Source organism: Pongo abelii, chromosome 4, assembly GCF_028885655.2.
Source record: "Pongo abelii isolate AG06213 chromosome 4, NHGRI_mPonAbe1-v2.0_pri, whole genome shotgun sequence".
In the NCBI taxonomy this organism is placed as follows: domain Eukaryota; kingdom Metazoa; phylum Chordata; class Mammalia; order Primates; family Hominidae; genus Pongo; species Pongo abelii.
This window is the reverse complement of record NC_071989.2, coordinates 80505058-80528581: the sequence shown is the minus strand read 5'-3', so window position 1 is coordinate 80528581 and position 23524 is coordinate 80505058. Positions and strand designations below refer to the sequence as shown.

The 23524-nt window shown below is 33.9% G+C and overlaps 1 protein-coding gene across 3 annotated transcripts in view; it reads right to left on the bottom strand.

Annotated features, from left to right (window-relative positions):
* The window catches only part of FCHO2 (FCH and mu domain containing endocytic adaptor 2), a 129355-nt gene that overhangs the window by 25552 nt on the left and 80279 nt on the right, over nucleotides 1–23524 (bottom strand). For all 3 annotated transcript variants that reach the window (XM_054555094.1, XM_054555095.1, NM_001132756.1), the window contains 8 exon segments: nucleotides 23376–23400; nucleotides 13583–13640; nucleotides 12485–12660; nucleotides 10825–10836; nucleotides 10445–10469; nucleotides 8857–8899; nucleotides 6421–6512; nucleotides 1005–1108 (listed from right to left, as the gene is read on the bottom strand). In XM_054555094.1, coding sequence (XP_054411069.1) covers nucleotides 1005–1108; nucleotides 6421–6512; nucleotides 8857–8899; nucleotides 10445–10469; nucleotides 10825–10836; nucleotides 12485–12660; nucleotides 13583–13640; nucleotides 23376–23400 — 535 coding nt within the window.

The following is a 23524-nucleotide window of genomic DNA, read 5'->3' as shown; positions in this document are numbered from 1 at the left end:
TGAACTAACAAAAATATAAGCAAAGTACCTGGGTATAAGGAAGAGAAGTGAAGGAATGACCAAAAAGGGTTTTGCCTAGGTGGTGACATTTAGCTAGGTCTTAAAGAAAGAGGTCAATTTGTGACATAGAAAACTGAGGGACATTTGAGATAGAGCACAGGAAGAAGACATGGACATGTAAAAGACCATGATGTGTTTAAGGAACACTGAAAAGTTTCAAGTGGCTGGAACCTAGGTTGAAAAGGGGAGAAAGACGCACAGTTAGTCTGGTAACATAGGTTGTTGAGGCAGCTTTTTAAAGACTCTTGTACATTCAGCTAAAACATTCAACCACACAGACTGAGAAACCACTGGAAATGTGTATCAAGGGAAAAAAGATTAAACTGGACTTAGAAATTTAATTCTGGTAATTAAACTGGCAATTAGTGTAGAAGACGAAGCAAAGCAAACCAGATCAAAGGCGAATAGACTGGGAGAGCCTCACTGAATAGAGTCTATAGATTTTCTCTATCTGATGACTTTTAAAAACCAATGCTTTCCCACCCATGCATGTACTTTTATAAGTCAACTGGATGATGTGGACTCCAGTTTCCTTATGTGTAAAATTTTAAATGTTGAGCTAGATGCCTTCCATAATCCTCCTTGCAGTATACTTTTAAGGTATAAGAACAAGCCACCATTTATTTCCTTAACATTTGACTTTAAGTAGAATTATATGAAAACTGCTTCTTTATTGTGAGACAATGGATACTGAATGGTATTTTTATAATGTGCCAACTTTCTCAGGAAATCTCTTTCCTCCTGGACAATGTCGTGTCTCACAGGTATGATCACTGTGGTAACAAGGAAGAGTAAAGGAAGCATTAGCTGGGAAAATTTTTCTATACTGTGAGGACATGGGTAGAAAACTTCAAGCAATTAACTGTAAAAGGGCATACAGAAAAATATCATTTGCATCTCAAATCAAAACAGTTATATAATTTTTAAAAAACCTGAGTACATACTATTTCATTAATCCCACTGAGTTTGCCTGAAGTAAGCTTTGGTCTGGAAGCAGGCCTCGGAGGTGGGACAATGGTGCCTACAGAAAGAGGAGTTGTGGGCCTGGCTGGTTGAGGGGAAAAAGAGAATTTGAAGAAAATCATTAGTATGTAGCAATCCTTACATAAAGACATTCTATTATAAAGAAACTGTTGGTAATCAAAGCTCATTTTTCAGGAGGCTCTTTTTTTAGATGTAATTACAGATGTTGAAATATTGGGAATCTATCAAATATGCTTTATTTTGAAGTGACCAGTAATATTCCTGAAAAAAAGTTAACGTTTCAATAACTGACACATACAAATTTTATTCCTGTTTCAATTATCTATGCATATAAAAATTAAATCTGATACATTAGCTGATGAGAACAAATCAATTTAAGGCCAAAGGTCATTTGTTTATTGCCAATACATCTATTTTACAGATAGTAATTCCAGACCAAGCCTTTGAAGCTGTACCTCCAGAATAATATTGTAAACTCTAAATAAAATACTTACCTTAATTAAAATTGTTAAATTTGCCTTTTAAGTTGAACCACATTGTAACATTTTGGGGGGTAACATTATTTGAGATCATCAGATATTCTATTAGTTTACTAAAAAAAATTCCCCAAATCATTACAATTAACTTTGGTAAGTGTTCAAAGTAATATCTTAACTTGTTCCTAAGTCCTGTATAAATTTAGTGTTGAGTTTTTCAATGCCATTTGCTAATTTTACAAATCAGAAATATCAGTATTCTTAATCTCATCACAATGTAAATTACTGGATAAATGTCATGTATACATCATCAAAAGCCACAAATGTATTAGCATAATCAAAGCAGGAGTAAAAAAAATGGCAGTAAATAGGTTTAAACCCTCTTTAAAATCAAGTTTAATAATCATTAATAAATTAACTTAAATGATTTTCAAAGCCCTTTGGTTCACACTAAAATACAGGCTATAATTCAGAGACTGAAAAATATAATGGGTGGGAAGAAACATATTCAGCATGTTTTCAAAGTTTAGAGATGTACAAAATTAAAAATATATAAGTGGGCCTAAGTATACACACAGGGAAATAAACTGCAAAGCTAAAGGCCTTTAATCATCAATGGAGGAATCAAGGAGGCATGAAAGGAAGGTGCATAGAGGTAGTAGGAAGAGACCTAAAGAAAAAGGTAGTCACACGGACTGAAAGTTGTACATGCATGGGACGTAGGGAATCACTTAGAAAGCATACCATAATAAGAGATAAAAGATGCAAATGCTGTTCAGGTTGCTTAAGGAAAACAAAAAAGCTGGTAAATCAAGCTTAGATTCTGAGGCCACTGTCTTTTTCCAGTCAGTACCAGTTCTTTCATGCTGCACTCACACTTGAAGCTGTACACTGGAAGAAATGTGCACCGAAATCTGAAGCCCATAACACCTCCCTGCGTATTACATATCTACTTTAAAGATAGGTTATCAATGAAACTAGCACTAGCCTATGTTATTTCAAACTTGTGACAGAGTTTACACAGCAGAGGCATTTATTACTGATCAAGTGGTCTGTCCAAATGGCATTTAGATTGACTCAAACCAAGCCTGGTAGAAGTATTAAGTTCAGTTCAAAATTTGCTTTTCGAGAAAAGCTGATAACAATACTTATTAACACCACTGTTTATAAATGAATCTATATTATATCTGCATAGGTCAATTAGACACTGCTTCTAGAAGCTTCTGAAGGAGATAACTGCAATTGTTTACTTTCTTCAGTGTCCTGTGTTTTATTTTTTGCTGGTGGTGGGGTGGAGCTCACTGCTACAAATTTCTATTAGAAGCCGTGTTTCAAGAAATATAAATTGACCTGTGAAGTATAAAAAAACATAGGCAATAAGGGCTACTCTATATCTGCCCTCAGACATTAATTAAAGCGAACAGACAAAGCATGCTTGTCATACCATTCTTTATCTGAACAAAAGTGGAAACTAATCTAGAATCTAGAAGCAATAATGATGATGTAGAAGAAATAGCAGCAGCACTGTTAGCTGCTTCTGTAGGTACATTTTCAAAACATGTAATATTAGGCAAAGGTCACTGTGATCCTCAGAGATGCAGCTGTTGGAAGAAATCCCATCCAAAGCACTAGGAAACCTAAAAGTATTTTCAGCTTTACAATGCTATCTCTGGAATGCCTTCTGAGCAACACTGGAGCTATTAATTGTAACAAGTTCATCAGTAAAGAAAATCCACTGACTTTGTAGCCATGAAGCAAAAGGAACTTTATCTGTGCTCTCTAGTGGTGCTGTTACAGCAGAATAAAGTAGAGATTTGGGGGAAAAGTCTGGTGATGGAATTTCTAGACTCAGAATCTGACTGGGTTTCAAGTAAATTTTCAATTATCACACACCCAGGCAAATCAGTGAGAAAGGAAGTGAAGTTCCTACTCTGCTCTACAAGTTCAGATGAATAAGAAAACAAAAAACTAGAAGCAAAAGGAAAATTCTAGAATTAAACATAAATCCATATAACCAAATAGTTATCTTGTTTTAATTATTTGAAACTAAAAAATTTAATAACAATACATGGAAGAAGAGCATAAGTTCAAACTATATTAACTGAAGAAAACAAGTATGTACATTAGAAACTTAAAATGCATATGAAAAACTGAAGGTCCAAAATTATATAAAGTCAGAGTTATTCCTGTTTTCCCAGAGGAGCAAAGGTAACTATTTATAGTCAGTACAAGATCTAAAAAGATTCGACAAGGTGGCAAAGCAATAATGCTGTGTATGTGTGGTACTCAACAAAGTCATGATTGTCCAGTGATAAAACTGCCCCAGGAAGTACATCGGACTACATCAGTGTTCGAGTTAATACTTAAAAACAGCCCAATATTTTTCAAAAAATAATTTTAAGCGTTTTTTTTTTTTTTTGCGAGCACAAGAGTTCAATTAATTCATAGGCAGAGAAAGTAATCTACATTGGCACTTAACAAAGCGGAGGTAGGTGTAAGATATTTACGTTAAATTTTTAAAAATACACATATCGATGTTTATATATATTCATATCTGACATAAACATGAATGCTTATTTATAGTCTACATGGTATAAGATGCAACTGAAACTACTTTTCAGCCAAGCCCTAACCAACATTTTAAAACATGTAACAACACTGGGATTCTTAACTATCAGTTATTAACTGATTGATTGAAATTATTTTTTAGCCTGCTTTAAGATGAGGTCAGTGATGAATTAAGATTCTGAAAGACACACAGGAGAGCACGGAATGATCTCACAACTTGGACCTTGCTAAAATGTTAAAATGGGTACCTGGGTAGAGGATGTTAAGATGGGAGAGAAGTGCATTGCAAAGAATGGGGGACAAAGTTTAAGACTTGTTGTAACTAGCGAGTACCAAGAAAACAATAAAAATAAGTGAAATAAAAATTTGAGATAAAATGCCTATTTCGTAACTTCACTTAGGGCCAGTTTTGTAAAACAGGAGAATCACAATTATGAATTAATTAGTTTGATCAATTATATTCTGTTCAAGTGAAGACTTAATAGTAACTACTATAAAACAAGAAAACTCTTTTGAGCATCACTAACTTTTTTTTTGAAAGGCAAAATTTATAACATTACTTTTCATACTATATAGGAAGATTTAAAAATACATACTGAAGTGAATTTTAAAACCAGCAAAAAGTTAATAAATATTGTATCATTTCCTAATGGCCAAACATCAATGACCAATAAATGAAAACGAACCATTTTTTACCTGAAGTGAGGGTGATATGAGCCAAACACTCTTTAGACAGGTAGCAAAAGGAAGAAAGAGTACTTTTATAAAAAGAAAGAGACTGTACTAGAGAAAATATCAAGAAACAATGAGCAGAATTATGAAGAAATTTCTATATAAATAAAACCTCTGTGATACCAATTTGAAAACTTTTATTAAAGACTTTAATAATTCATAAGGGGATATTAACAAAATTCGAAAATACTGCTGAGAACTCCTCATTCTAAATACAAAATACCATTCTGACATTCTTACTAAACAAAAGAGAGATTTGGCAACAACATCAGATTTTCCTGTACAATTACTTTCCTTATATAATATATATAAGGTTAATTTTATAATACTAAATAGTAACAAGTGCTCAATGAGAAAGGCTATAAAGCCACTTCAGATTATGTTCAACTATCTATTGACTGTTTCTTGCTGTTTTACAAGTATTAAAGTACAGATTACCTTCCCTTCAAAAGGTCAAATAGCGTTTAGTGTTTAGGGTTAAGGTTTCTTATAATCCACTTATAGTATCTTTTAAAAATATTTTGTCTCTAAACAGTCTAATTTTAAAAACCAATATTTAATTTTTAATAGTAAGATATTTCAACATGGCTTTTTTGTTGTTGCTGTTAATCTGCCAAAGTGTGATAGATAGAACAATGGCTTTAGAATAAATAAGAGCCAGGTTTGAAACTTGTCTTCATCATTTACTAGCTATATAATCTTGGAGAAGTTACTTATTATCTCTGAGCTTTACTTTTTTCATCTATAAAACAGGGACAATAAAAACAACTTCATGCTGCTGTCAATGTGGTGAAAGTAAATAGAATGTGTGGCACTCCTAACAAAGTTACCTAGCATGAACTAGACAGATTTAAGTTCTTCCCGCATGATTCCAGCGCTTCCTTAACCCCAAATACTGGATGGCAATTCTGAAGTCCCAGAGAAGAGGGTAGAAGATCAACTAAAATTGATTTTATTTTCTTGTTTTGAACAAGCAAGTGGTTTTATTAAACATACATTTTTGGTGCCCACTTTTTGACTAATGAAAAGAGAAACTTCACATATTCTTGCCAAAACAACTAAAAAACATTTATCAACTTCTTTCGTAAACTGCTTGGGAAGTGTTAAAGCCTTTCTAGAAAGCAGTTTGGCAATAAGTATCATGAACATCATCTTGTAAGCCACAAATTTTAAATTGATAAATTATTACAAGCATATTATGAGACATATGCACAAAATTTGTTATTTCTATGGATGTTCATAATACTAGAAAATTAGATGCAACTTAAACTTCCATCAAGAAAGAACTGGTTACATTGATATATATTTTGTATTTGAGTTATCTATAAACACTAAGAATTATTATTTGGATAATGATATGAAATGCCTAGAAATAACATGCCAATTTAAAAAAACACTTAGTATTTTACCAATTTTTATTGTTTAAGTCATAGAGTATCTAAGAACAAAACCAGAATAAAATCACTTTTATTTGGCAATACAGAGGACAAATTTTTAGAAATTTTGATCATTAAGTACAATGCACAAAAAGTGAATGAGAAAAAGCAACTAAAGTATTCTTTATATTTAAAAAAATACATATATACATATATATATTTACCTGATGATGATGAAGTTAGTGAAGATGAAGAAGATGAATCAAGAGATGGTCCAAATAGAGGGTCCCAAGCAAGTAAATCACTGGTTCCTCTTCTACCATAATATTTTAAAAGCAAAAATTTTAACAAAAGAATATTTTATTAGTATAAAATTTCTAGTCACTTATTTTTATTTCATAGAAATAATTCTAACAGCTCAATATACATAATTAAAAATTTGGGGCCAGGCACCATGGCTCACACCTGTAATCCCAACACTTTTGGAGGCTCAGGCAGGAGGATCACTTGAGACTAGGAGTTCAAGATCAAGCCTAGGCAACATAGCAAGACCCAATATACACACACAAAAAAATTTTTAATTAGCCTGGCATGGTGGTGCATGCCTGTAGTCCTAGCTATCCAGGAGGCTAAGGAAGATCACTTGAGCCCAGGAGTTCTGTGCTGCAGTGAGCTATGATTGCACCACTGTACTCCAGCCTGGGTAACAGAGCAAGACCTTGTCCGTAAAAAAAAATAATTTTTTTTTATTTAAAAGTTGGATACTCTATCAGTAGTATATGTGTAGAAATTAATTAACAGATTTAACAGCCAATATTTGTTAGAAGCGTAACCTAAGATAACATGTGAAGTTAGCAGAGGAGAATGGGGAAGATTAATTCCCATTCATCATGCCTTGTTAGATTCAACCACCTTGGGGGCTATCATAATGGGAATAATAATTTCAGCTTTACAAATAAAAAAGAGCAGCACACGTCTAAATGAACTGCCCAAAGACATACAGCTACTTGATTCTAAAACAGGCTCACATCTGCTGGTTCACACATAGCACCCAATCCTGAAAAGAAAATTTAAGTGGTATAAAATTGGGTTAAAATTTTATAAGGCCATACTTATTTTCAAAGATGAAGAAAAAGGGTAAAGTGATTTTTTTAAGCCCTTAAGTACAGAAAGGTGGCTTACATATTTTAATGTATCAAACTGCCATTATTTTAAAAAATTTTAGGAAATCTTACACACACAAAAAAAAACAGGCCCTCTATAATGAAAGTGCTGTAATTTTGTAAGAGTACATATCTAGCATCTCAACATGCACCTACATGAAAGCACACTACACCTCGTATGATAAAGCCCAGCATTGCAACTGCATGATTCCTAAAAACAGTTTTAAAACACTCAACAACTTATCTTTAAAGATGATACATCCAATAAATACCACCACTGTGCTCAATTAGTACCTCAAAAGTATCAAATAATTGTAAACTACCTATTTAATTAAGCCTCCTTTTACTTGTATTTTACATTAACTGTGGCCAGGCTTGATGGCTCACACCCGTAATCACAGTACTTTGAGAGGCTCAGGAGTCTGAGTCCAGGAGTTCGAGATCAGCCTGGGAAATATAGCAAGACCCAGTCTCTACAAAAAAAAAAAAAAAAAAATTTTTTTTGAAAAAAATTAGCTGGGAGACAGGAGTGGGAGGATCGTTTGAGCCTGGGATGTTGAAGCTGCAGAGAGCCATGATCATGCCACTGCACTCCAGCCTGAGAGACAGAGTAAGACCCTGTCTCAAAACAGACAAGCAAAAAACCATTAACTCAAAGAGAGTATTCTTACTGATAGACACAGAGGTAAAAAGAGACCCATGCAACACTGGCTTAACATTTTTTTTTTTTAAGAAGAGCTGGCAACATGCCTTCTAGCCTCTCTCTCTCTTTCCAATTTGACACACTTCTCTGTTTTGAAGCTTACGAAGTATATTATTTTATAAGGTCACAGTCAAAACTGAATGAAGAAATGAGAAAATTCCCATGAGAATAACTAGCTGAAATACACATATGTATGAATTTAGGGTTTCATCATTTATTTAGAAGTAGTGAGACTACCAAGGCCAACTGTGGTTAAATGGATTTTTTTAATTGTAAAAGAACATACTACCAAGTGAGAAATAATTTTAAACTTCTAAAAACTCCAACATGGCATTTGACAGCTCAGAAAACAGGATGATTAACAAAACTTTACTGGAATTAAAACTATAGAGCTAATAAAACTCTAGAAAAAAGGACAAAAGGATACTTAAAATGTTAAGTGTGTGGAAGAAGGGATGAGAAGGTGGAGCACACAAGATTTTCAGGGCAGCAAAAATACTTTGTATGATACTATAATGACCAATACATGTCCTTACACATCTGTCCAACACCAAGAATGAATCCTAATGCAAACTGTGGACTTTAGGTGATTATGATGTGTCAATGCAGGTTTACTGATTGTAACAAATGTACCACTCTGGTGAGAGAATTTGACTGTGAGAGAGACTGGGCATATGAAGGGGCAGGGAGCATAAAGGGAAATCTCTGTGCTTTCCATTCAATTTTGCCATAAATCAAACACTGCTCTAAAAAATAAAGTCTATTTTTTAACAAAATTAAACATGGAAACTTACTCATTGGGTGGAGCAGATGGCTTTGATTTTGTTAACTCCTCATCTAATTAAAAAATTAAAATATTATGAAAACTTCATAATCTGAGAAATAAAATATTTTAATGAAAAAGAGAAACTCTATACACATATCTCAACACTGTAACAATTAAAAATTTTGGAATTGATAATGTAAATACAAACAATAATGAAGAAAAAGTAAATAAGATTTTAACAAGTTTTCTATTGTGTACATTAAAATAACTGAAACTACTAAATCTTCTAATATCTTTAGTAAGAAATGACTTCAGTCAATTAAACTATGATATTCATTAAAATTGCTGTTTAGAAAAGAGAAACTATGGGTTGCAACTTTAAAAATTAGAAAAATGTTTAAATACATAAATTCTACTTAATTTTAACTGATGAATCATGAATGCATTTTTCGAGTTCTAAGAATATTATTAGTGATTATTATATTGACAAAAAGTAGTTATTAACTCTTGAGGATGTCATATTTTGAAAAATTAAGAATCTTACAGGTTTATAAGATAGCTTGTTTTGCTACCTTTTGGATTTGTAATGTGCCTCATTTCACAAGCAAGTGGTAAACAGGGAATAGCATCATTAATGCAAAACTCACGTTGGTGCATAAGCAATTTTTGCTGCACCTTCATGTTTTCTTTGCATCACCAAGCAATACCTGATGAATGCAAAGTACATCAATATGAGTAACTTCCACAAACTATGGAGGAGTATCACAGTACATGATACCCATTCACTCTACATTCTTCACTTGGCTCAGTTTGGTTGGTTGTTTTGCCTCAGTGTTTATTGCACTATTCGTCAATATTTCTGCATTTTGCTCTCATCTCCACAACTCAGCACCCTCCATTTATCCTCATTTTCCTCACACCCCCTATCATTAAGCTACAATCAACATCTCTTTAAAGATAAAATCCTTACTTTTATTTATTTTGGTATTTATTATTCATTTACTAGGTCTTTTAAACTGTGTTAGATTAAACTGTTAATCTATTAACAGTTTAATTAAATTAAACTGTTTTAATAAGACTGATGTTAAAGTTTTTGTTAAGTCTTCTGTTAACAAAATTATATAGCTTTTGAGCGGGCTGCTTCAACTATTTTTCCCACAACCCTTGTTATTTTTAATGCATGATTCTGCAAAAGGTATTAGCACCTTAGAAAAGTTTTTAGTATAATTAAATTATAACAGAATTTGTAATTGTGACACAACTTAAAAATAGGTAAAGCTCAATATTACTCATCTTATAAATGCTTTCTGGTTAATAAGACAGAGAATGCCAGTGAAACCGTTTAACATTCTGAATCAGAAGTTACTTTTTGGCTTTGGTGATTTCTGAAAAATGTTGTAGCCATGTATTAAAGTTTAAAGCAGGTCTCTCAGCTCTGCAGGAAGTAATATAGATACGCTGTTTTCTATATAAAATAATTATCCTTCTAGCCATTCAGTAGGGCTCATGATGAGAAAAGATCATTTATTGCTACAGCTACATAAGGGTAAAAGATTAACAAATTGCCTTATAAATTTTAATAGACATAAAATAAACAATTCAAATGTCAAACTTACTAGACAAATTCCGATTCATCTGTACCTAAAACAAAGATGCAAAATAGGTACCATAAAACAAATTAATTTGATAATTAAATATTTGGTAAAACGTTAATACTGGGAACCTAATTTTATGTTGTTTTTAGTATATCTGCTCAATTGTAAAGTGTATTTACATAAAAGATATAGAGAAAAAACTGTCAGTAGTTTTGCTTTACAGCAAAAAATAATACATGTAGTTTTAACACCTAATGTTTTTAAAATATTAAAGCAACATCTACAGCAAAACACTAAAACTTGCTAATCTAAAAATTTAATACAAATATTTTGAAAGTCAATCTTCAAAATTACAATGATTTTAAAAGTCAATGGGCAAAAATATAAAATCTTGTACTTACTGGACTGTGTCTCTAGTAGTACATGGAAGAAAAAGAAAATTAGGTTAGAATTCTGAATACTGTATTTTTGTGCTGTAATAATTTATCATTCCTATTCAATCATATCTAAACTATATACACCTTAAAACACATACACTGTCAGGTGGGAAAAAGTTAAGCAAATGAGGCAGCAAAATATAGTCAGATATAATCTTTTCTTATCCAATATTAACTATAAAATTGTTCTGATTATTATTTTCATAGTATGAAATTAATACATGTTCATTGTTTTAAAAACAAACTGAAAAGAGAAGAGTACAAAAGAGAAAATTTAAAACTATTCACAGTCTCATTACCCATATATTCCTCTAGGCTTTTGTTTTATATATTTAACATACATATTTTATATTAGTTATGCTCTTACATAATACACATTTTTAATGGTTTACAACCTCATACTTCATATATATTCACCACCTTTTTTTTTTTTTTGAGACAAAGTCTTGCTCTGTCACCCAGGCTGGAGTGCAGTGGTGTGATCTTGGCTCACTGCAACCTCCGCCTCATGGTTTTCAAGCAATTCTCCTGCCTCAGCCTCCCGAGTAGCTGGGACCACAGGCGCATGCCACCACGCCCGGCTAATTTTTTCTATTTTTTTTTAGTAGAGACGGGGTTTCACTGTGTTAGCCAGGATGGTCTCCATCTCCTGACCTTGTGATCCACCCGCCTCGGCCTCCCAAAGTGCTGGGATTACAGGCGTGAGCCACCATGCCTGGCCCTATATTCACCATCTTTTAAGCAACTCTGTACTTCAACATTAATCTTAACGTTAAATAGTAATGGTACAATAAAACCTCATTTCAGAAATATTTTTGGTAGAAAGAAAATAGTTCTGAAACTAAATTCTGAAGTACATGACTGGGAGAAAACCACCTTTTTTTCCAAACAAATACACGTAACTATATAAAATATGTAATTAGACAATGATATGAAATGGTGAGAACCTTTACTCTTCATTATCAAGAACAGATTTAACATCAATCATGATGATCACATATAGATATACTTAACTGTCATCCTAAGAAATGATTTTTTCAGAGTGTAACATTTTTATGTTTAAAATTGACATCAATGAGGAAAAAATTTACTTGGATAATGTTTTATTTCTCCCTCAAATCCTATTAAATACGGTATTTTAGAATTGAGGAATTAACTATTACCACTAAGAATTCTTATCTGTGCCTTTCCTTGTATGAAAAGTATGGGAAAATAAATGTTACAGTGGCAGACTAAAAAAAATGCAAATATATAATTTAATCTTTAAATTCATTTTTATAAAATTCCCTCCCACATAAGGCTCAAAAAACATAGAAGAAACACTTCAAAATTAGATGAGGCAAAAATTAATACTGCCAATTCAAAGAATACTGCCAGAGACACACAGCACTGTTTATGAAATGCAACAAATGGCAGAAATAGTGAATTTTTGACATTTTCACTTTCTACTTTCAAAAGCAAAATTAAGCCAAATTCACAAGTTTATTTGCCTGTATAAAAATTATAAACTAAGTATTTCCTCAGTCAACATGCTTAACAATTGCTAAGTAATGTTTGACCAGACACAAGTAGATAAGAAAAATAAAGACTTTTATATAAAGAGTACACACGTGTTTGTACTTACAGATATTGCTGGGGAGAGTGTTATATTCCCTATAGATACTTTTAATTCATCCAAAGAAGCCATTGTGTGATGTGAGTTATTTGGATGCATAGGCTTAATTTCTATCCGATACTTCTTTGGTTCTTCATCTTCGGAGTCAGAATCACTAGATGAGTAGAAATGGTTCTCTTTGGTATGTGAGTTTCAGTTAAAGAATTGTTTTTAAATTACCTTAGACGTATAACCAGTTTTTCACACATTTATTTTAAAAAAGGAATGAAACCTTTAAGAGTAAAATAGACTTTGGGCCGGGCGCGATGGCTCACGCCTGTAATCCCAGTACTTTCGGAGGCTGAGGCAGGTGGATCACGAGGTCAGGAGATCAAGACCATCCTGGCTAACACGGTGAAACTTTGTCTCTACTAAAAATACAAAAAATTAGCTCGGCATGGTGGCACGCACCTGTAGTCCCAGATAATCGGGAGGCTGAGGCATGAGAATCACTTTCACCCAGGAGTAGGAGGTTGCAGTGAGCCGAGATCGCACCACTGCACTCCAGCCTGCGTGACAGAGTGAGACTTCATCTCAAAAAAAACAAAGAGTAAAACAGACCTTAACAGAAATAAGGCTACTAACTTTTATTAATAAAAATATGTCAAGGCCAGTCGTGTTGGCTCACACCTGTAATCCCAGCACTTTGGGAGGCCAAGGCAGGTGGTTCACTTGAGGTCAGGAGTTCTTCACCAGCCCGGCCAACATAATGAAACCCTGTCTCTACGAAAAATACAAAAATTAGCCAGGCATGGTGTACATGCCTGTAATCCCAGCTACTTGGGGGACTGAGGCAGAAGAATCGCTGAAACCTCGGGAGGCAGAGGCTGCAGTGAGCTGAGATTGTGCCACTGCACTCCTGCTCGGGCAACAGAGGGAGACTCTGTCTCAAAAAAACAACAACAACAACAACAACAACAACAACAAAAACACATGTCAAATGACAAATAAGGAACCACATTTTATAATTAATAAAAAATTGGAAGAGGCTTTAATACATGATTTTCTTATAACTGCCTACTTATATGCCAACATAATCCATAAGAATACTAGATGATGAAAGGATATCATTCTGATTTGTTTCTGGTTTAATACTGTAGCCTTCTTCATCTACATCAGGAATGTTCTAAGGGAAAAAGAAAAAAAAATTATAATGACAACTCCAATGTACAAAATTATTAGAGATTATCAAAGTAGCCTCAGGTATTACTAAGGAACCAAACCACTTCTCAGATATCAACAGGTTAACGAAATGATGAACACCGAAGAAAAATTACATCCTTTTAGTTAATTAGCTTCAAATCATACTCCATGCTTTGGATATCTGAAAATCGAAAGACCTGCAAAATGAAACAGGAGAAACACAACTCATAATTTCAGGGCAAGAAATCACTGAGGTGGAGACCAATTCAGATTGCTCAAAATCTATAGTTTCTGTTATAAATTAGGAAGAATAAGTTAGTTTTAAAAGTACATGTGATTTGAAAGCTATTATCAAGCTAAATATTCTTATTGCTATAAGCTCTATGGAAACATGAGATCTAGCAGCTCCTTACGCAGTTTAAAGTCTGGGTGAACTAGTGAAACTATCTAAGACAAACCATCAATGTCTGCCAACATGCCATAAAGAGTGACAACCAGACACCATGTGTCTCATGAGAGAGGCAGCCCTGACAAAATAAAACAAGACCAAAAAAACTTGAACCTGGATCTGATCAAGCCTCTAGATCCAAATGCCAATTTAAATAATATAAAGAAGTAAAACATAATACAGTATGGCAATATAATCAGCAAAATCCAGACTAAAGGAAATTATAAAACAAACCACTTAGTCTTGCCAATAAAAACACAGAAAGCGGGCCGGGTGCAGTGGCTCATGCCTGTAGTCCCAGCACTTTCGGAGGCTGAAGCAGGTGGATCATGAGGTCAAGAGATCAAGATCATCCTGGCCAACATGGTGAAACTCCATCTGTACTAAAAATACAAAAATTAGCTGGGCATGGTGGCGCATGCTTGTAATCCCAGTTACTCTGGAGGCTGAGGCTGGAGAATCGCTTGAACCCAGGAGGTAGAGGTTGCAGTCAGCAGAGATCACGCCACTGCACTCCAGCCTGGCAACAGAGTGAGCTCTGTCAAAAAAAAAAAAAAAAAAAAAAAAAAAAACCAGAAAGCTAAATAGAGAGGGAGGGAGGGAAGGGGAACCTACAGATCAAGAGAGACTTAAGACATATCAACAAATTCAAACAAAGCATAATAAAATGGACATCAAAGATGATAAATATAAATACTGAATGGTTATTTCAAAATACTAAGGAGTTATAAATTATTTCTAGATGTGATGATATTGTGATTATGTTTTAAAGATATATATAATGTAAATTCAGATGAAATTATAATATTCTAGAATTTGGGCAGAGGAAATGGATGGGCAGGATTGGCTGGGGCAAGCTGTTGGGGCTGACTGATGAGAGCCCCAACATGAGAGACCATGATGGTATTTATATACATATATATGTATATGTATGTATGTATATATATATGTGTATATATATGTATATGTGTGTGTATATATACACACATGTACACACACACACACACACACACATTTGTTTAGAATTCTTCAAAATAAAAAGATAAAAATAATCTAGCTGGGAGTATTAAAAACAGCAGAGTTGCCTAAATACTATAACTCAGAAATCAGTTTTAATGCATTTTAATAGCTTCAAAAAGGAGTTTTCTGGTCACATCATAAAATTCCCATAAGTTGAAAGAACACTGCAAACAAGGAGAAATAACATACACAAAGACACAGAAAGATAAACAAACATTCAGTTCAGGTGTTCAGAAAAAGGTTTTTTTCAAGTTAAAGAAAACTGGGCATGCCTAAAAGCAGAAGAGGAGCCAATAAATACTACAGATATCACAAATATGTGAGATAAAATGAGAACAATGTACTCTAAGAGTCAAGAAAAAACAGGATAAGACAAAAAGGCCCCTCCCTATTCCTCAAGGACTAGGAAAAAATAAAAGGAAGAAAACAGGTATTTGGGTAGGAATGTCAACAGCTTTGTGGACAACCAATTTTTCATTCAAATCCTCAAAGTAAAGAAATAAAAGGTTAAGACTACGTGTATCTTGGGGTGTGGTGTGGTGAAGCGAAAGGACTGAGAGTGTAAATATAAACCATAAGCAAAAAACAAACAAAATGAGAAATAAAAGACTACCAAGAAAATTAAAACCACATTAAGATAGCAAATTCATAAGCTTGAAAATATACTCTGTTGGTGAAGCTGCGGGGGAAAGGCATATTCATACTTTGTGAGTATTAATACAAATTGGCACAACCCGTATAGAGAAAAATTCAGCAGTGTGTAACAAAACTACATATATATTCACTCTTTTACCCAGGAATCCCATTTCTAGAAATTCACTGTGAAGACACAGCTCCAACTATTCAAAAATACATATGCACAAGGTTATTCATCAAAGATTACTTATAACCTGTAATTATTAGAAATTACCTAAATGTCCAAGCACAGCTGAATAAACTATGGTACATACACAAAATGGGTAAAGCCATTCCTCCATATCTGCAGGTTCAGTTTCGGTATTTGCATGTATTCAACCAACTGCAGACTGAAAATATTTTTATTTTATTTATTTAGTTTTTTGAGATGGAGACTCGCTCAGTCACCCAGGCTGGAGTGCAGTGGCCCAATCTCAACTTACTGCAACCTCCACCTCCTGCAGTGATTCTCCTGTCTCAGCCTCCCTAACAGCTGGGATTATAGGCGCCTACCACCACACCCAGAAAATTTTTGTATTTTTAATAGACACAGGGTGTCGCTATATTGGCCAGACTGGTCTCAAACTCCTGGCCTCAGTTGATCTGCTCACCTCGGCCTCCCAAAGTGTTGGGATTACAGGCATGACCCACGGTGCCCGGCAAAAATATTTAAAAAAAATAAAAAATAAGCTGATTGTGGTAGCTCATGCCTGTAACCCCAGTTCTTCAGGAGGCTGAGGCAGGAAGACTGCTAGAGCCCAGGAGTTCGAGACCAGCAGTAGAGTTGGCAATATAGTCAGATCTCATCTCTACAAAAAATTAAAACATCAGCTGAGCATGGAGGCATGCACCTGTAGCCCAGCTACTAGGGAGCTGAGGTGGGAGGATCGCTTAAGCCTGGAAGGTAGAGGCTGCAGTGAGCCCAGATGGTGCCAATGCACTCCAGCCTAGGCAACAGAGCAAGACTCTGTCTCGAAATAAATAAATAAATAAAAAATAAAAATACACAAAACATGAATCTTTAAAAAAAACACAGTAAAACAACTATTTACAATATCCATTTACATTGTATTAGGTATTATAAGTAGTCTAGAGATGATTTAAAGCATGACTTAAAAGATGTGTGTGGGTTATATACAAACACTATGACAGTTTATGTAAGGGACTTGAACATTCAGTGATTCTGGTATCCTCAGGGGGTTCTAGAACCAATCCTGCAAGGACACTGAGGAACGATTATACTATGTAGCTGTTAAAAAAAAAAAAAAAAAAAAAAAACGAGAAAAGTTTCTATGAACTAATATGGAATGATTGCCAGGAAATACTGCTAATTTTTAAAAAGCCAAGTAGTAAAGAACATATATAGTATTATAACTTTTAAGTAAGAGGGCAAATAAGAACACAAACATACATCTGCTTATCTTTGTTTAAAAAAAAAACTACAGAAAGGATAATTAGAACACAATAAAGTTGGTTACCTACAAGGAAGGGCAATGGGGTAGAAGGGACACAGGAAAGAGGAACACTTCTCTGAATATGCTTTTGTAGTTAGATAATGGAATATGTGAAATTTTGAGGCAATATATACTTAAGTATTTAGAGACAAAGGGACAGAATATATTTAATTTGTGCTCAAATGGATCAGAAAAAATATTATACACATGTAAACATATGCACAAACATAGAGAGAATGCAAATGTGACAAAAATAAAGGGCATACAAGTGTTCTTCGTATTATTTCATTCTTGCAATTTAGTAAGTTAGAAATGATTTCCAAATTTCAAAAAAAATTTTAATGGAAAGAAAAGGCTGCCAAGGAATTGCAGCAAAAATCCTTTTACTGGTAAGGTATTCTGTTCTTCTAATCACTTTCTAAAGCTCAGCAAGAAAGATATGAAGAACTGTGAAGGCAGGCACAACACAAGGTTAGGGAGAACTGAGGGCAGCATTTATGTGACTATTGCTTCCAGACTAAATAAACAGTCTAATGCAGCTAGCAGTGAGTTAACAGATGGAATTAAAAACTAGAAATAAAAAATCTAATGTAGGGTGAAGAGCAGATTCCATGGATAAAAAGATAACAAAGGCCGTATTTTTAACACTGAAGGTAGAGCCCTTTCTTTCTACTGCTTGCTAATATGCAAATATCACTTTAAAATACTTTAAAAATAAGGAAACTTTGCTAATTGTGAATCTTTTAGAAACCAGAATGAAAGGTTTTTTCAAAATACTTTGTCCCCATTCCAAGTACCCTAGAAACACACCAGGTATTTAGTCTCCCAGAGGTTCTATCTCAAATTTAACAATGGACTACTTTCAATTTGTTTATAATACACTATTTGTTTAGTGAATACACTATATAGCACAATGTAATAATTTAATAATACCAAGCTGTTTTCTATATGGCTGAGTAAGCAGCTTTTGGACCAACCTCCTGCAGATTACAACGATAAATTCTGATCAAAACACATCAGCAGGCCAGGCACGGTGGCTCAGGCCTATAATCCCAGCATTTTGGGGGGGCTCAAAACAGGAGGATCACTTGAGGCCAAGAGTTCAAGACCAACCTGCTCAATATAGCAAGACCTTGTCTCTACTCAAAAATAAAAAAATTAGCTGGGTGTAGTGGCACATGCCTGTAGTCCTAGCTATTTGGAAGGCTGAGGCAGGAAGGATCACTTGAGCCAAGGAGTTCAAGGCTGTGGTAAGCTAGGATTGTGCTACTGCACTCCAGCCTGGGCCACAGATCAAGAACCTAGCTCTATTAAAAACAAAACAAAAAAACCACTGTAAACAACTATCTGGAGGTAATGGAAAATGACCTAGAGCACCCACTAAAATCACTCTACAAAGTGATTCACTGAAAAACTCTATAAAGTCAAATGTAATTCTAAAAAAGGATTCAAATAACCTACAGAAAGGCAAGAAAAAAGCAAAATGAAACAAAAAACAGAGGAACAAACAAAACAAAAAATGGCAATCTTAAAATCTCACAATATCATTACATATAAATGGTCAAAATATATCAATTAAAAGGCAGAGATTGGCAGAATGGATTTTTAAAAACATAATCGAACTATCTGCTGTCTATAAGAAACTCACTTCAAATATAACGATATAGTTAGGTTGAAAGAAAAAGGATGGAAACAATTATACTAGGCAAACATGAATAATAACAAAGGGGAAAAGAGGCTGTCTTTATATTAGATAAAGTAGATTTCATAAAGAAAATTATCAGGGTCAGAGAGGAACATTATGTCCACACAAAAACCTGTACACAATTGTTCATAGTAACTTTATTTCTAATAGCCAAAAATTGAAAAACCACCAAAATGTCCTACAATGGGTGAGTGGTTAAACAAACTTTAGTACATCCAAAACAGGGACTACTACTCAGCAATAAAAAATAAACTATTCATATGTACCACAACCTGGATACATCTCCAAAGAACTGTGCTGAGTGGAAAAAAGCCAATCTCAAAAGCATACATATTGTCTGATTTCACTTATAGAACAACCTTGAATTGACAAAATTATAGGAATGAAGAAAAGGTTAGTGGTTGCCAGAAGTTAAGGAAGGCGTAAGGAAAAGTGGCTGTAAAAGGGCAACCAACATGAGAGATTGTTGTGGTAATGAAAATGTCCTGTTTTGACTGAATTAGTGTCAATATTCCAGTTGTGATACTACATGACAGTTTTGTAAAATGTTAGTGTCAGGAGGAAGGTGTAACAAGTACACAGTACTGTTATATACACCATCTTTGCAACCTTCTATGCATCTTTATTTCAAAATAAATAGTTTTTCTTAAAAGCAGTGATTCTCAGTGTACTATCTTTTTACTCCTAGAACTATTCATAGAAACCTGATATTAATAAAAACGTACACATTACCTGTGTTCATCTTTACCCATTCAATCCATGATTTCTATATTAGGGCCCATACAGCTGCAGTGAAGCCCTAGGTCAAAAGCAGTATGAACAAGAACAGAACAGGCAACTTCACCCACCAATCTTAAAGGCAGTTGTTTACTCTGGCTAAAGTGGTGGTGGCAATTTAAAAAATATATACCAGAATGCAGCTCAAGAGTCAATGAAATGTTTCTTAAATTCTGTTTGGAATGTGGACATAGGCCAAAACCAAAACCAAAAAAAAAAAAAAGAAAAAGAAAAACCAAAAAAAAAAAAGAAAAAGAAAAAAGAAAAAAAGAGCAATTACACTTCCTTGGCCAACTTTCAAAAGATGCAGTTGCTAAAAATAATTTTTTAAATTACACAGACCTTTAAAGAAAGGAAAAGAAAGGAATAATTTCCCTACCATGATAGCCTATTGATGTTTTAAAAAATAATTAGTAAGAAGAATAAAATAATTAGTAAGAGGAAGCCATGAATAGGCCATAAGTTATTATTTATAGGCTACAAATAAAAGAAAATAACAAGCCTGGATAACATAGTGAGACACTGCCTCTACTAAAAATGAAATAACATAGCCAGGCATGGTGGCATATGCCTGTGTTCCCAACTACTCAGGAGGCTGGAATGGGAGGAATGCTTGAGCCTGGGAGGTCGAGGCTGAAGTGAGCTATGATCGTGCCACTGCACTCCAGCCTGGGTCACTGTATTCGTCTGTTCTCACATCGCTATCAAGAACTATCTGAGACTGGGTAATTTATAAAGAAAAGAGGTTTAATTGTCTCACAGTTCTACAGGCTGTACAGGAAGTATGGCTACGGAGGCCTCAGGAAACTTACAATCATGGTGGAAGGCAAAGAGGAAGGAAGCACATCTTACATGGCCAGAGTAGGAGGAAGAGAGTCAAGGGGGAGATGCTACACACTTTCAAACAAGTGAGAACTCACTGTCACAAGAACAGCGAGGGGAGATCTATCCCCTGACCCAACTGCCTCCCACCCATCCCTTCCTCCAGCACTGGGGATTACAATTTGACAACAGATTTGGGCAGGGACACAAATCCAAGTCACATCAGCCACAGAGCAAGACCCCATCTCAAAACAAAATAAGTAAAAACAAGTCTCCTTTCTCTACTGATCACTGTAATTCCTGGCCCCAAAGGTATCCACAAGTAAAGTGTCTTGTAACTCATTCTTCTAAAATAAAGATAACACATATATCTACATATTTATATCTTATTTTTAAAACAGCAATCACTTAAAATATCGTACTTGCTTTTATTAAGTTCTTTCCATATCAGCAGACACAGATCAACTTAATTCTTTATAACATCTATTACCCCACCAATTTATTTAACCAGTCCCATTTTGATGGATGCTTTGGCATTTCCAGTTTTTTGCTAATATAAACAAGGTTGAAATAAATATCTATCTATCCCTCACTTTCTATATATGCATGAATCTTGATCAAGTGTGTGTCTGCGTGTGTACATACATATACACTTTATATATGTGTGTGTATACATATACACACACATACACACTAATACAATGTGCGTGTGTGTGTGTGTGCGTAAAGTTTTGTTACTATAACTGTAACAGTAAATTCCTAGCAGGGAGATGGCATGGTCAAAAATGAACTCACACTTCTTATTTGGGGCAATACTGCCAAACTATCCACAAGACAGACGGTATCAATTTACATTCCTACCAACAGTATGCACGTATCAAAACCTTTGCTGGCCAGGAACAGTGGTTCACGCCTGGAATCCCAGCACTTTGGGAGACTGAAGCAGGAAAATGGCTTGAAGCCAGGAGTTCAAGACCAGCCTGGGCAACACAACCCCAACTCTACCAAAAAAAAAAGTTTAAGAAATCAGCTGGGCATGGTGACATGTGCCTGTAGTCCCAGCTACATGGGAGGCTGAGGCAAGACAATCGCTTGAGCCCAAGAGTTCATGGTTACAGCGAGCTATGATCACACAACCGCACTCAAGCCTGAGCAACAGAGTGAGACCTTGTTTCTAAATTAAAAAAAAAAAATTAAATTAAAAAGAAATTTGCCAATATGATTAGACACTAGAGTAAATTCATTCTAATTTCCACCAGAAGAACACCACTATTTTGAGCCATATTTATTATGGTTATCACTTTTATTTCCTTTTATGAAAATTTACCATTTTTATCCTATGCCCTTTTCCTACTAGGCACCCACTTACTTTCTGTATTGATTTGCATATAAACTTTATAAATTAAAGCAATTAGCCCCTGTCACATGTCTTGCAAAGATGCTCTGCCAGTTTGTCTCTGATGATTCAAATCCTTTTATAATGTATTTTTTCTAGTTTTATATATTTTTCATTTCTACACAGTCAAATTTATCAATCACTTCTTATTCAGTATTAGAATTTTGTATTCTTTTGTATTCTGGATAAGTACTAAGTAAAGTTCAAAATTGGATAATACTGATCATTATAAAATAGTATCAATTAGTTACTGAATTAAAAATGTTTTATTTAAAGGGAATATATATGTAAACTAAAACATGGAGTATTAAAGTTGTATTTAATTTTACATCATCAATTTAATGCTACAAATAATTCAGAAATAAAATGCATAAAAATAATGCAGACATAAAATGAGTACTAAAGTTAATGCCAAACACATCTGCTGCTTTTCATTAATTAGTTAACCAAGGGTATCAAACAGAGTAACCAAGTGGTAAGGTAAACATTGTAACTCCAAAAATACACTGATGATTTTAACCCCATAACTCATTATAAGTCTATTTCTTATTTTTCATATAAATTTGTTAACAAATCATAATTGTATTTTAAGGCCAAAATATAAAACAAAATACTAATTTTATCTTAGTTAAGTAACATAAAACACAGTGTTTCACAAAATATTTTTAGTTATTTTGGTACACTATGATGCTGTAAAAGATCAAAATGTTTTTGGATCAAAGGAAACAACAGTTATGCAGGCAAGAACAATAACCAAAGGACAGAGATTGTTTGAAACTCCCATACTTATCAACATGAATGGTATTTAATGAACAGTTTTGAAAAATATGTCCGTCTACACATTACTTAACAGCATTTGGTAAGTCTACTCTCTCACTGTAACCAAAGGGAGCTCCATTTGATGTCTTCTTTAATTACACATAAAGAAATACATTTAATCAAGAAATATAAGCAACCCTTCTTTAAAATAAAACAAAAAGCACAGAAAAGTACTGACCATGGTTCTTGTTACTGTTATTTCTAAAATGACAAGCTCTTAAATGAACTCAAATGCATGCACAATGTTGTATTTTAATAGAGCTAAGAATAAATTAGTAAGAACACCACATTTTAAAATAAAGTATACAGATTTTATTTCTGGCATGTTTCCCAAGAAAAAAACAGAATGATATGGCACCACTCCAATTTTAAAAGTAAAATGTCCACTCTTCAAAGGTGGTTAGAAATACTTTCTATTTAATAGGAAAGCATCTGGCAATGTAAATCCAAAAATGCATCTGTAAAATAATTTTAATAGTGAATTTACAATATGATGGTATTTTTCTTTGAAAGACTGGTAACAACTCAACTCAAATATGTTAGGTTTATCCTAATGAAAATAACTAATTTAAATTGTTTATATCAAAGTTAAATCTACTTACCAGTGAATCTGCATCAGGACATTCCCTATTAAAACAAAATATCAGAAATACTCAATAATTAGAATTGTCTGCTAATTATGCTTGTTTAAAGTATTTACTTTGGTACTTAAACATAGCTTTTATTTAAACTCTACAAAAAATATTTAGAG